Source organism: Ascaphus truei, chromosome 4 (genome assembly GCF_040206685.1).
Source record: "Ascaphus truei isolate aAscTru1 chromosome 4, aAscTru1.hap1, whole genome shotgun sequence".
Taxonomy (NCBI): Eukaryota; Metazoa; Chordata; class Amphibia; order Anura; family Ascaphidae; genus Ascaphus; species Ascaphus truei.
In genome coordinates this window covers 238,030,429-238,045,358 of record NC_134486.1, presented here as the reverse complement: position 1 = coordinate 238,045,358, position 14,930 = coordinate 238,030,429, and the positions used below count along the sequence as shown (strand labels likewise).

Genomic DNA, 14,930 nt, shown 5'->3' with positions numbered 1-14,930 from the left:
ATAAAATGTGTACAATTGTAAATTATACCAACGGGCTATCACTGGAGGACTCTGATCCATAACTATCTGTCGTATAAATTTATCATAGGTTGAACTTCATGGACATAGGTCTTTTCATCCACATCTACCATGTAATATATGTAACCAGATCTGTGGACCACTGATATTTCAATAACTAAACCAACAGGCATACAACAAATGTAATTTTGTGAGCTTCTAGTGGATGGCAGCAACAATACACACCTTGTTTAGTAAGCTCCTGTGCTTCTGTGATAAAACAGTTCAAGACAGTGGTCAGGTTACTCAGACGCAGATGACCGTGCTGGAGAGATTGGAGCGTTTGGGGATCGATAAAGTTACATGAACCATCAAAAAGTGGAGCACCTGCAGAATGCACAAGGCAGATTCTTTTTTAAAAAACAGTCAAATCAATGTTTTTAAACACCAAAAATTATAGTACGAATCCTAAAAGCCACCGATGGTGCAATTGTGGCAAATGTCCTAGGTAGGGTTCAAAGTGCAGGTGTTCACATAATGCAATTAAATCGTAGCATGTTCAGAAAATGGCTGAGGGTACTTACAAAGTCTATCAAACTCTCGTTTTGTATAAACCACTTTATTCCATGTCCACTCAAGAACGAAGCGCAAGTTAGCCGCAGATCTTGGTTGCTCTAAAAAAACAACAAAACAAACCCCACCAAATTGTTTAATTGAAAATGCAAAAAATAAATAAACTTTTTAAAACCTATTTTAGATATGGGAAAAGAAAAGGCTGATTTTACCTTCCGCAGTCCACTGTTTGATACAGCTAGTTAAAAGCCCTAGAGAACTTGTTTCAACAGCAGTGGACAACACAGCTTGCAGTTGTTCTTCCTGGAAATCAAATACAAATCAACCATGGTTATTTCTTGCTTCCAAGAAAACAGACTTCAATGTGGTGGCTTTTTATTCCAGCACAATGTTTAAGTGTTATTTTCTTTAACAAATAAACGCCACTATTAGTTATTTCAAATTCAGAACACACATTTAGGGAGAGGGAGACAAGAATTGCAAGCAGGGTGTTTACCTGGCTCAAGTTAGAAGGCTGGACATCAGCAAGTCTTGGAGAGAGGAGTCCTGCTACAAGACATCTGTTATAGCCATCAGGTATTGCTTCATTTAAAGCAGGGCCAGACTTCTTTAAGAAATGCAAGGTCTGCAAAGCCAAAACATTTCACATATAGATCACTCACAGCTACATGGGTTAAATAAATAAATAAATAATAGTGGTCGTTATTTACTTTGCGTGGATTAATCAGAGTAAGCTTCCAGAGCAAGACAGTGTGGTTGTATCATTAAATGACTGACCGTTCACGTTTCTACCAAGACCAGTCTACAGAACACGCAAAGAGTACCTACAAAAACTGTCTTTAAATTAACACACAAACAGATCCACTTTTTGACTTAATTAAATTAGGAACCAGTTCAACACAGGTGGAAAATAGGATCCATGGCATTCCAAAACAGATTAGCTGTAACACCTAATCCAGTAGTTTTCAACCTTTTAACTGCACAACTCTTTAAAAATAGGTGCTGTGACAACACGAAATCACCAAAAAATGTATTGTAACTTTGTGGAACTGTAATCCATGTATCCTATGAACACTTGTAGCACAACTGTGTTCCTGGAGTCCCAGCTACAACTAGACCCAGTGACGCCGTATGTATGTGTGTATGCGTAAGCGCATATATACCCACACACACCGATTTGTGCAACTGTACCTTTAAAGATAAGTACAAAAACATGTTTCTGTTTCTTTGTTCATTTTTTCTGTGTTCCTTTGGTTTTGCACCCGGTCCCTAATTTTTACCTGGCATTAAATGTGTTATTCACTTTTTTCCTGCATATGACCTTCACATACCCTGTACCATAGCGAATCCAGAACAAACACAAACACATCTCTGCACTCGTTACAATTTCTATTACAAGATGCAGATTCTGTCAGACGCTAGCATGTGTCATAGATGTATTACTCTATCCAATCCAGCGTTATGAAATGTATGCTACTCCCCTGTAAGAGGTAGAATATACCGTTTTACAATTTCTTTGTTAACTCATGTGAGCATACCCCCTGGGTATAGCTCGCATCTACAAAATAGTACCCAAAAGGTCAAAACAGCCATCTGTGGGTAGGTCTACTGGCTTTGCATCTTAACCCAGGCTGTGCTGAAAAGCTGTGCAGCAAGCATAAGCTTAAAGGGGTCCACGTCAAAATGGATTTGAAGCAAAAGGTGGCACTGTGTGCTCATTTGCATGTCACTTCCCAGAATCCCATGTTTATGTATGTGCACGTGCACGCTTATGTATGTGCACGGATATATGTGCGTGTATGCGTGTGGGGACACGCATACACACCACAAGGAACCTGCCAACCTGCCGCGGAAACCCCTGAGTTCCATAGACTACAGGTTGAACATGAAACGATTTTATTTGGTGAAAGTCAGAACTGACATTTGAGTTCAACAGTTTCCTTTGCGGTTATTACTTGCTCAGGTACTTTGTTTAGCTAGCAAAAATATTGTAGATCAAATTATAAATATTTTGGGGTCTCATGTACAATATAGTTTTATCCATATTTAATTGTCCTGAAATTTGATGGCACCACAAGGGAGCTAAAAAGTTTGGGATGTTCAGATGTATGGAGCAGAGAAGCTTACCTCTTTCTGAAATCCGGTGCATGTAATATGAACAATTCCAGAGTTCAGCAGACATGTGGCATCTTGTGGGCAAAAAGAAAACAAAAAACATACACATGAAACTAGCTTTTCACTATAGGTTAAAAATGGTGCTATTCATCAGTATACCCGTAACTTGATATATGTTAAAGAAATATTATGAATATTTCTGGCGATTCTCTCAAAATATTATTTATCCATTTGATAAAAGTGCATTTTACACAAATTATTCCATTGCAGATGTTGTAGTTTGTATTATTGTATACCCACAGACAGCCTTTCACTACAGATCATGTAATTTAGATGCTTAGATTCAACAGTACAGCTTTTTATTCAAGGATATACTGCTGGTTTACGGTCAGAAGGGCAAGCGAGATTGAGACTAGACATGGCAAAGAAAATAGAAAGAGGGACAACAGATATTCTAGCACTGATCCTCATTAGAGAACCTCCCTGTATCGCCAACCCAATGTGAATCAGCAGGTGTGTAGGAGCTTCCTGTCTCAGCCAATGCTCCGCTTTCTGGTGCACTGGCACCTCTACCTATACGAAATCTCCCCGCTCTACGTGGTCAACCAGGTGTAACGCCACCCTCCCCCCTCCCCCACACAGTGAGAAGGCGGCTGCATCAGGGAGGAAGTGTGCATGCTCTCTGCTTCAGAGATCAGGGCGGGAAATCAGGTACATGACTGTGTGGAGCAGAGCCTGCCCTATAACCAGCTGGAATGCATGTGTCCACTGTGATGCTCTCTCAGACGATCAACAGTGCATTAGAGCGGGTCCTGGGTGGGGGGTAGGTTGTAGCGATGGCTCCTGTGGTTGAGCTCTCCATCACAGGACCGCCAAGTGGATTTAAAAATAAAAAATGTCTGTCCTACAGCATAGGACACAGACACCTGACCTGAAGCTGCCATAGGAGGAGTTTACGAGGTCATGAAAAGGTCAGAAGTCTGTGTCCGACCTGCAAATGTGCAGAGCCTTTCCCTCATATCTTGCGTGGACATGGGACAGAAGAGAAAGACACTAAAAAAATAATAATATGGGGAAATGGAGAGGTCTGTGTATCCAACACAAATCACATTAAAAAAAAGCAGTGGACAGATATCGCCAATCACAAGCAGAAAATTACTTACAACCTTCTTGTATTCAAATTCATAGCAGTGTAATAGGACAAACCCTACCTGCTTCTGCCGTTTGTCCCATTAATGGAAATAAAGGAGTATGCGGCACACCACAATAAAAAATAAATACATACAGTTTACCGGTGCTGCTGGTTCAAGGAGTACCCGTCAGAGTAATTCCAGGGCAATACTCAGGAAAAAAGGGATCCAACACTCTACAGTTTTGATTATAATGCTAATTTATTATTAGCATTATAATCAAAACCGTAGAGCGTTGGATCCCTTTTTTCCTGAGTTTGTCCCATTAAACCAGCGGTGTGCAAACTGGGGGGTGCAAGATTTGCTAGGGGACGTGGCGTTACAGAGGTAACGTGCCCTTCCCCAAGGCATTTAAATTCAATGCCGGGGGAGGAGTCAGGCCTCTAACATTCCTTACCTGCTGCCAGCCGGGTCTTCGGCGACACGTCGGCATGGCAACGCGGTGCATTAAACTGCTGTGAATTGGACTACAAGAAGGTTGTAAGAAGTTTACTGCTTGTGATTTGGGGATCTGTCAACCGCTTTTTTTCCCCCCAGAAGAGAAAGCAGCCTTTGTAAATGTGTACCCAACATAAAGGTAATCTGTACTGTACGAATCAATTAACTCTGGTTTCACGTTCATAAACCTAGCCTTGAGTTAAAGAAACCGCAATAAAACAGTTTCAAAATTACATAACATTTCTTCATACACCCTTACAAAATCTTACTGAAGGAATATTGAGGTAGAGTTCCCCCCAATTAACTAGTGCTACAGAGCATTATATCCACATATATGATGAATTGCTGCATCCGGATAATAAAATGAAACGTGGAGCTGATAAAAATTAACCCCTAGTTGGGACGTGGTCCGGCAAGACTGTGAAGGGTTGTCCGGGGGAAGCCCTGAGACCCACCCAGACCCCATGCATAGTCCTGCAACTCAATAAACCAGTGCACCTGGGGAAGCTCCAACTTTCAAAGTAGTAGCAAAGTACTCACATATGTCTTTGATTCATCCGGTTTCGTGTGCTCCACGCTGTATGAAGATACAAGGAGAAATCACCATCGCCGAGGAGGAGAGTGAGACAGCGGGCACGGCCGCGCAGCAAAAATGGCAAAGGCTGGACTGTGCTATAAAGTAACTTTACTAAAGCATGGGTTTTAAAAAACAAGAGGAGGGGTGACACCCCCCCGCACCTCTTACGCGTTTCACCCGCTATGGGCTTTTTCTTTTTCTTCTTTGAAGGTGAGGGGAGGGGTGGAGGGGGGTGGGGGGGGGTGTCACCCCATCTCTTGTTTTTTTAAAACCCATGCTTTAATAAAGTTACTTTATAGCACAGTCCAGCCTTTGCCATTTTTGCTGCGCGGCCGTGCCCGCTGTCTCACTCTCCTCGGCGATTGTGATTTCTCCTTACAAAATCTTATGTTGCTTTTAATAAAGGCATTTTACAATAACTAATAATTCTGTTAGATTAATTAAACTTTGCAGCTTGTGTGATTAAATGACATTTAATTTGTTGTAATTATTTTAAGGCAAAAAAAAAATTATATTTAAAACTGCTTGGATGTTCAGTGTTCTCTTGTAGGGAGGTTGGTATTATGTGTAGTGCTTGTGCCTCTAAGATCTTCAATTGCTAAATTCCATACACAGGTTATGTTCATACCAAAATTGTACGTGCTGGGGTAGTAGAACTGCTCTGGAGGTGGGTAAGAGGGTGGAACTCCTCGACTTAAACTGCGTTCATGTACAACAATGTCAAAAATACTGTCTTGAGGAGTCATATTCACCACAGCTTCAAGAGACCAAAATGCAAAATAGGAGCAGTTGCGAAGAAACTGGCCAGGCCTGGAGAGAGAAAAATCAGTATGAAATATGTGGTTATGTATTAGGGAAGTGGAAGTCACGAACAGGTGGGTACATAAAACTACCTTTCCTTACCTTAATGAATCAGGCATTTGGGCTTGGTACCAACGGTTGATATCAAATACTCCCAAATAGGTAGAAGGTTTGCCTTGTCCATAAGTGTTCACCTGCCAGCTGAAGACAGACACGCTGGTATCAGGCGAGGTCACTGAAAGCAAAACCGTTAAAAATCAATTAAAGTACATACAATCAATAAGTAAAGGGAAGCAGTGAAGATAAAAAATATATTACAATTGACAGATAATCCTGTGTAACGTCTCCATCCTCCGCTCCTATATAGTCATTGGGCAAATCAACTATATTCGTTAACAAAAAGCTGTCATTATTTCAAAAGTGGAACCCAGAGTAAGCCTTTAAGATGTGCAGCAAAGTAACCCATATTGAATATTGATACAAAAATGTACCTATCTATGCAATCAAACCAAGGCAAGTATGGATGCTGAAGTCAGATGGTCTAGATCAGTGGTGCTCAACTCCAGAACTCAACACTCCCTCTACCCCCCTAGGTAATGTTTTCAGGATATTCCTGGTTCAGCACAGGTTAAGACCAAGTCACTGATCGAGCCACCTGTGCTGAAGCAGGGCTTTCCTGAAAACCTGACATGTTGTGGGGGGTCTTGAGGACTGGAGTTGAGAGCCCCTGGGTTACATGATACAAATAGTTAAGAATCTAGTTTGGGAAGACTGAATATAGTTGAAATATAAATATATATTTTTTCTACAATGTCTATCGTAAGATCTGAAAATAAATTTCTTAGACATTTGTACACAAGGTCGTATCCAATAGAAATATTTTTTTTCAATTCATATACTTAAGCAAAGCATCAATTTGACAAGGTATTAAAGTGTGATGAATCCATGGGAATGATGTAAAAAGCAAAGCTTGAGGTTCTATTTAATGTCAAATTTGTTAATTTCTTGATAAATGTCAACGCCCGATTCCCAAAATTTAGAAATCATAGGGCCCCTCCCCCAGACTGTTTTAGTTTTGCTTTCAGGGTAATGCATCTCTGACAAACAATATGGTCTGCATTTAGTTCTGTCAAAAGTAAAACAAGCTCTATAAAATAATTTAAAGTGCAGCTCCCTTCAAGCTTCAGATATTATCAATCCATTGGTTTTTAACAAACCCTGCTAACACATAGTGATTTTAAACATTAAAGATGCTAATGGGTTGCTGATGGTGTGTGACCTCCCCCAGCTAGCAACTGGTGATCATAACTGGCAGGATAGAATACATCCTTACTTTGAAAACAGTCTAGAGGTTCTCTTTATATGAAAGGGACATTGTCGGCAAAGGACCAACACGTGATCTAAGACTGGCTTTTTGGGGTTCATAATGGCATTCTGGGTAGACTAACATTTCTGGCTAAAATTAGTGAAATATTTCGAATTAAGAAATATTAAAAAAAAGCTTTACCTCCATGCTAGAAAAAAAATGTTTTCCCCACGAACCCATCATTCTTCAATCTTATTGCCTACTCCTCAAACTATTGCTAACAAAACTGTAAGCAGTATAGTATCCTGAGCTCGTTGGGGGTGAAATAACACGCTGAAGGCCCCAAACTGCACCTCAGTGTGCAGATAGCAGGTGAAACGGTATACCTGGCAATTACTGCGTCATACTCCACTATGCCCAATGTGGATGCAAAGCATTGTGGGAGATACTTTGGAAGAGCCTGCTGTAATTGACAGTTGTACCCCCCACGCCAAGGTGCAGTTTGGGACATACTAAGTAGGCAGTCCCCACATATCAGGAACCCACTATACTGCCTGGGAATCATTATATTTTTGCCACACCACTTTAAAAGACACCTCACGTACCCCATTAATTGGGAATCACTGCTCTATACAAAGCAGCAAAGGAAATGACAAACCTTCATGGACTCCATCTTCTCTTTCCCCATGAACACGGAATTTTTCTATTGTTTGGCAGCCTAGCAACTTTGTACTATTTGTTTGTCCTCTCAAAGACAACGCATCAGCTGACAGATCTAAGCTGTATCTTTCTTCACAATATTCCAAGCCCTGTAAAATAAAAAGGTAGTTTGAACTGATTTGAAATAGTATCAACTAAAACATCCATTGTACTGAAGTAGATTGTATTAGAGGTCAAGGTCCCTAAAAGAACAACTTTTAAATATCTTAACGGAACACACAATTATTTCAGGATCCATAACTTACCATTGTAGTAAGGGGGTAGATGTAAACATTTGGGAAGTCAGTTATTTTTTTAATTTAAGAACCTATTTATAGGGATGACAAATTACCGCTTATTGCTTAGATGTGTGTAACCTTACCTCATAGAGTATTTGCCCAGATGCCAAGCATTTTCTGTCACCAAATGCCAACTGTAGCAAGTGCAAGCTTACATCGCCTCCACTACAAATAAAAACAAAACATTTACAGATGAGCATAAGAAGATTGTATTATAAGGGTGAGTCTTAACAAAAACTTAAGTGGTCAATTTTAAGTCGGTAACAGATGGTATTGATGATATTATACAAGCAATACAACAATGTAATGAATTTAGCGTTCAAGCATATGCAATACTGCCAAAAAGTCTGTGCCATAGACTTACTAACTATAAAAACCAGAGTGTGCATTGTCAAATAATAGTACTTGCATAGTACAGTACTGCATAGGAAGGTTTGGCATTCTATGTACATAAATTGGGGGATTTTGATACCAAATGTCACAACTCTTGATATTGTGCTCCAAAATAAATGAACACTTCAGTTGAAATCTTGTCTTTAACCTTATGCTTATTATAATCTCTGCAAAGTAGCACGCTAATTGAAAAGAGGGTCTTCAAAATCACTGTTTTGGTGTAAAGAAAGGGGACAATCAGATGTTTGTCAATTAATGTAATCCAGTCAGACCATGTTATTATAAAACTTACATTAAATAAGTTGTGGTGGGTATAAAAGGAGCGACAAATCCCTCACCGCACAGCAAATACAAATACCGCTTGTGACCAAATTCACGTCTCAGACAGGTCTGCAACCCTGCCTTTCCCCGTTATCTCTTAGCATACAGCCATGGATTCTGGGAAATTACATGCAAGCACTCTATGCCACGAGATAATGGGGGGAAAACAGGGTTGCAGACCTGTCCGAGACACGTGAATGTGCCCATCAGTGCTTTTTATTTGCTGTACACAGTACGTTGGAGGGTTTTTGTTGCTTTGGTTATCCACCATAACTTATTTAATGTGTGGTTGAAACCTATCCCAGCTTCATTTTGCAAAGCCATTATAACCGGCCGAACACTGATGAGACCCAAAAGGTCAAAACAGCTGTCTGAATAGGTTTACTCGTTATGCACTTCTGTAACCCAGGCTGTGCTGAAAAGCTGTGTAATGCCGCAGGCATAAGCTTATAGGGCTCCATAGATATGGATAAGAAGCAAAAAGATGACACTGTGCTCATTTGCATGTCATTACTCAGAATCCCAGGCTGCAGTGGAAGCCTTGTATGCCAAGAGATAATAGGGAAAAGCAGGTTGCATACTTAGACGTGAATGTGAGTACATGAATGAGAGTACAAGAGATTTTTAACAAAAGGAATCTGTTCACTTCTGCTGCAGTGCCTGAAGGGAAAATACTTTCAGTGTCAGTTCCGTGGCACCAGTCAGACAGCCAAAAGCAGGGAGATTGCACAGCCAATGCACTGTTAGATTGAACAAACTTGGATAGGTATAATAATTATTGATCCTAAATGCTAACCTAAATCACCAAGGTGACAGAAAACCTAGCCTGTTTGGTTTGTTTATGAAAAAAGGTGGAAATGTTCCTCACCGATAATTTTTTTCTCCTGGTCCCTCCATAACAGCCCATGACATGGAGGAATAGTCTCCGCCCATGTGAAGGTAGGACAGACTTCTGATCTGTTTGTGGATTAGAAACCCCTCCTACGCCTGCCCCAGATCAGTTGTACGTTTAGCCGAATGAATTATATAGATACACACCCAAATAAAACTGAAGGAAAATATAAGGAAGAGACAAAGAAATGTACTGTAAAACGTACTATATGCTATATGTACTATACTACGTAAAATGTACTATATGCATGAAGAGACATAGATGGGAACTAGGCATATGCTGCCATGGAGGGACCAGGAGAAGAGAGATTACCGGTGAGTCAAATTTCTGTTTTTCCTCCCGTCCATCCAGGTCAGCGCATGAGATGAGGAAAAGTCCCAAAGCATTTCCTCCAAACAAAAATATTGGGGTGGGGAAATTATTCCCCAAGGAGGACCTTCCTCGCAAAGGCAGCTTCTGCCGATGTGGAGACATTTAGCTGGTAGTGGTTTGAGAATATAAGTAGGGAAGACCAGGTTGCTGCTTTGCAGATTTTCTCTGCTGTTGCTTGTGGTGTCATAGCCCAGGAAGTTGAGATTGCTCTGCTAGATTGATCCTTCAAAAAAATATGACGGTGCTTTTCCTGATGCATTATAAGGCCTCGGCCAGGCTCCCTGCTTGCTCGCTGAGGCGCGCTGAGGCTCAGGGAAAGCGGGTGCTTTCCCTGGCCTTGCGGTTGCTTACCGCACGCGCTTTCAGTGGACGGGCTGGGGGCGGGCACGTCACTGGCCGGGGGCGGGCCAGTGACGTCACGGAACTGGTTCGCCCTCATTGGGCGAACCACTCACGTGACCGGCCTGTCGCGCCAGCAAGCGGGGGTGGGGGGGTTTTAAATTCCCCTAAGACCTACGCTTCCGCGCGCTTGCGGAAGCATAGGTGAGCCCCTACTAAAGCCGCTCTAATTGCGGCTGTAGGGGCTCAGTGCTGAGCGGGAGCGCGCTTCCGCCAGCAAGCAGGGAACATGGCCGAGGCCTAAGCCTGTATTGAGCTTTCTTGGCCACCTGGCTATGCCAGTATTAGATGTTAGTTTTCCTTTTGTTGACCTGAAAAGAGAAACTTCTAGGTCTTCTAAAAAAAGATTCAGTTCTGGATATGTACAGAAGGCCTTTAGCACTAGCACAGCACCCACTATTTTGTGGTTAAAGTGAAATTATTTTTGAGCGAAAATGGTCATGAAGACAACTTTATCCATGGGGAAAATGCAAAAAGGGGTGGTGGGGGTCAAACGTACCCCGTGTTCGCTCTCTCTTGTGACTGATTTTATGGTCATGAGACATTAAATGGAGGATTGAGAGGCTATGCAGAAGAGGCTATTACTGTAAAGGTCTGATCTCAGAGGTGTATCTGGGCCTGGCGATATCCGCAGCACACTCATAGTCAGTGTTCGACAAACCTATACATTTGCTCGCCCCGGGCGAGTAAATATTGGCCCAAGCAGCACACGTTTGGTACTAGGTGGCGAGTAGATTTTTTTGTGTGGCGAGTAGATTTTTGGGTGATTTGTCAACCACTGCTCATAGTTATATGCTAAAATGGGCAGAAGATTTAAATTTAGAAATAGATAGAGACGACTGGGAGGATATTTGGGAAGCAGCCTCCAAAACATCAAAATTTGTACCACTATAAAAGAGAATATATATATAAAATCTTATTTCATTGGTACCCAACCCCGAATAGGCTGAGCCAGATCTTCCCCGGGTCCTCAGATTTGTGTTGGAGAGGATGCGGGCAAAGAGGAGATATGGCTCATATCTGGTGGAATTGTCCAAAAATTCAGGGGTTCTGGATCATGATACAAACAATGATACGAGAACTCCTGGGGGTGGAGATAGAGGTGGACCCACTGCCTATGATCTTAGCCAAACCGATAGAGGGCCTGCAGCCGCAAGTGAGTAAAATGATAAATCATGTCCCCACAGCTCGATTGCCGCGGCCTGGAAAAAGATCAATGCTCCCTCCAGACAGACAGTAATGAGAAGGTTTAGGGAAATTAAGGTAATGGAACTCCTCTCGGCACAACTTAGCCAAAAGGTAGATAAGTTTCACAAGATCTGGGAAATGTGGCCAGAAAATTGACAATAAGAGTTGAGCCACCGAATATCAGGACTGACAACTCCCTCCCTCCCCCCTCTTCTCTCCTTTGACTTTTCACAGAGAGATACACAAGGAAGCGGCGCTTCCCCAATAAGATTTGAAAAAGATACTTGGATATCTCCAAAAGAAAGTAGATACATAGGAAAAGAAGACAACAGTACAGTTTATGTTAAAATGCAATGTTTAATCTTTTCTCTTCCTATGACTGAGTTTGTATCACTTATATGGAAATGTTTACTGTACGATGTCTCTCTAAAAACAATAAAAAAATTGAAAAAAAAAAAAAAAAGGAAGATTGAAAGGCTGTCTAGTGCCTGTAGCACTAGATTTAAATCCAACGGCGGGACTGATGATTCTAGCTCTTATTTTTCCTATTGTATTGTATGTCTTTATTTATATAGCGCCATTAATTGCCAGTAAGAATAGGTGAATACACTGTTTCCAATTTGATCCTGAAAGAAGATGCTGAGGGGCTGCTTCTTGGACTGAGAGTTGAGTGAATGACCCTTATTGAAATCCTCCTTAAGAAAATCTAAGACGTTTGGGATTGATGCCAATTATGGGTTCAAGTTATTTTCCAACAGCAATAGGAGGGTTCCTTGCTCAGCCTAATTACTTTCTAGAGGGGTGCAATAAGGGAGAGAACTGTATATGTCATCACGAGAGAGAAGAAACTTATACATGCACACTACTAATTGAACAAAAATACATTTGAATGAAATTAAACAACACAAAATCGGACGAATTAAAAACCAATATATACCAGTGACCAGAAACACCCCAAAGGTCAGTGTGTATGGGTGAATTTACACACTAAATATCCATACTGTCACCATGACTGGCGCTTATGGAATTGCTGGGTATACAATATATTCTCCTTAAATGAACAGGCACTTAGGAAACCTCATAAGGTATGTAATGTAGCAAAGCTAATTTAGCTTAGAACGCAAGTCAAAGAACCTTGCGGAAGTCCATTTCTGCCTCAGTGTGTTGAGTTGGTATGAATGGATACTAGAGCCTATTGGCTACAATATATATCCTTAGATGAAATAGTGATTGCTTAATGGAGTTTCTATTGGAAGGGGAGCAACAAACTCAGTTGGCCCCATATAGTATATAGCGCTGTAGTAATACTTAAACTCAGCAGAGTGTTGCTCTATTATCGTTGTGACCAGGAAATCATCTGCACCTGAGCCAACCGTGCCTGTCAGTAGAGACAATGATAAACAATTGTGTCTCCTTTAGTAGCTATATATACACGGAGGTACAGTTAATATTAACCAAGTGTGTAAATACTTTTAGACCGATGTCACACGTAAAGCACATACAGCTTCTTGGTTATATACAATGTTTAAATGACTGCTGCACAGTAAACCTTTGATGTATGTCCTGACGCTCCTTGTTAGAATGCAGTAATTAAACCAAATGTTTGTATACACACTGGTGCTGTGTCTTAATGGTATACAGGAGAACCTTTCTGCTGATATATTGTTGCCAATGTGCACACAATACACCTCTTGGTGTCATAGCTGGGCTGCTGTACAGTTAGTGTCAATTCGCTTTCAGTACGTGAAAGTAGATTGTTACTATAATGATAATTCAACACATACGAGTTAGACGTTCTCCCCTGCCTTGTCAGTAAAATACCAAAAAAACACTTGTTTTTACAGTCGCTTCACTGCCTCGCTACCTGGTGCTTGACAGAGTGAATTACTAGTGCCTTCTGCGAGCTTATACCTTCCAGATCCGTGCGGGTCGTAACAGAGTCCGAGCTTCCAATAGTGATGTACCACTTCAACTAGTGGTTGCCTTCAATGGCCCACAACTTAGTTTAGCTAACAGAGCTTTTCGCAATATACTTGGAGTGTCTTGCCACTGGAGAGTTTGCCTGAAACCTCCGTTAGTTGCGCTCATGATATACGTGACGTCATATCCAGACGAGCGTTCCGTTCTGAACGCAGAACTTCTTCGGGGGTGGGTGGTTCACTGCTTGTACCGGCAATTTAAACCCTGTGGTTGTCATGGCGACCCAGACACAGGTAAGTAACACCTGTGTATCCGTCACGAAACTGACAGCCAATCAGAGATAAGGTAAACACACAAGTCAGCAACCAATGCCCTACATTTAAAACTCAACAGTATAACGCTATTAATACTGTACCTATAAAAACAGTGAAAGTTAAAAGTATGGGATGCAAATAAGCAGCATAAACGGATTGATAATTAACGGACTATATTTTTATTTTAAATTCTGTCACAGATGTAATGGAGACTTTAATAGTGTATGAAGGACCATGTACTATAGAATGCATGTCTAGCATTAACAGTACTCATGATAATATACTGATCATGGTTCCTCTATGCAGACTAGTCAGCTCTATACTGGTATTAATGGTCTACAGATCAGGTCTAATAACTGGTTGTCCATGTCAGGTCTATCATACTAACAAAGTGTTGAATGAATCCTAGATCTTTTAGTACAAGTGAGGCTGGAAGATAGAGTGGGGGTTTCACCACCAGATGCTAAAGGAAGGCTGAATATACAAAGTCTTCATTGAGATCTTTTGGGGATTGAGTGTCCAAAGTATATTCATTTTGCTTCCTTCCTTAGTAAAGCGTTATCCAGATCCCCTCCTCGCAGGCCCATTGTCATGTGGTCAATTCCCTGAAAGGTCAGCAGGTTAACCTCTCGATGATGACCAAATTAATGTTGGGCTACCGGGATGTCAACATTTTTAATAGTGCGGACATGCTGTAAAATGCGGCGCCTAAATTGGCGTGATGTCTTTCTGACATACATCATGCCACACTGACGTGCCAGGTAGATCACTCCACAAGTCTTGCAGTTAAAGCTCTTTATCGTATACCTCTTGGTTCTATCCCAGTTGTTAAATTCCTTAGTAGGATTAATAAACCTACACGCTTTACAACTACCGCACCGATATGTGCCTACCATCTTGTTAGTGAACTAGTTAGTAGTTTGTGACTGGTAATGACTATGGACAAGTTGGTCCAACAGATTTCTTGGTTGTCTGTACGTAATAGAAGGGGTGCTATTGAGTACTTTGTTAAAATCAGCGTCTTCTAGGAGAATGTGCCAATGTTTATTTAGCACTTGCCTCACTTCCCTCCACTGTTTGTTATATGTATCAATAATTCAAATTGGATTAGTTTCAGTCATTACAGATTTTTTTGT

At 41.2% G+C, this 14,930-nt stretch overlaps 1 protein-coding gene across 1 annotated transcript in view; it reads right to left on the bottom strand.

Moving 5' to 3' along the window:
* AHCTF1 (AT-hook containing transcription factor 1) overlaps positions 1-14,930 on the bottom strand; it is a 76,853-nt gene that overhangs the window by 39,953 nt on the left and 21,970 nt on the right. Inside the window, exons 7-15 of the mRNA XM_075597069.1 lie at positions 8,079-8,160; positions 7,656-7,806; positions 5,794-5,926; positions 5,519-5,700; positions 2,698-2,759; positions 1,067-1,195; positions 783-873; positions 582-671; positions 244-384 (exon numbers count right to left, since the gene is read on the bottom strand). Of these exons, the coding sequence (XP_075453184.1) occupies positions 244-384; positions 582-671; positions 783-873; positions 1,067-1,195; positions 2,698-2,759; positions 5,519-5,700; positions 5,794-5,926; positions 7,656-7,806; positions 8,079-8,160 (1,061 nt within the window). The remainder of the gene's footprint in view (positions 1-243; positions 385-581; positions 672-782; positions 874-1,066; positions 1,196-2,697; positions 2,760-5,518; positions 5,701-5,793; positions 5,927-7,655; positions 7,807-8,078; positions 8,161-14,930) is intronic.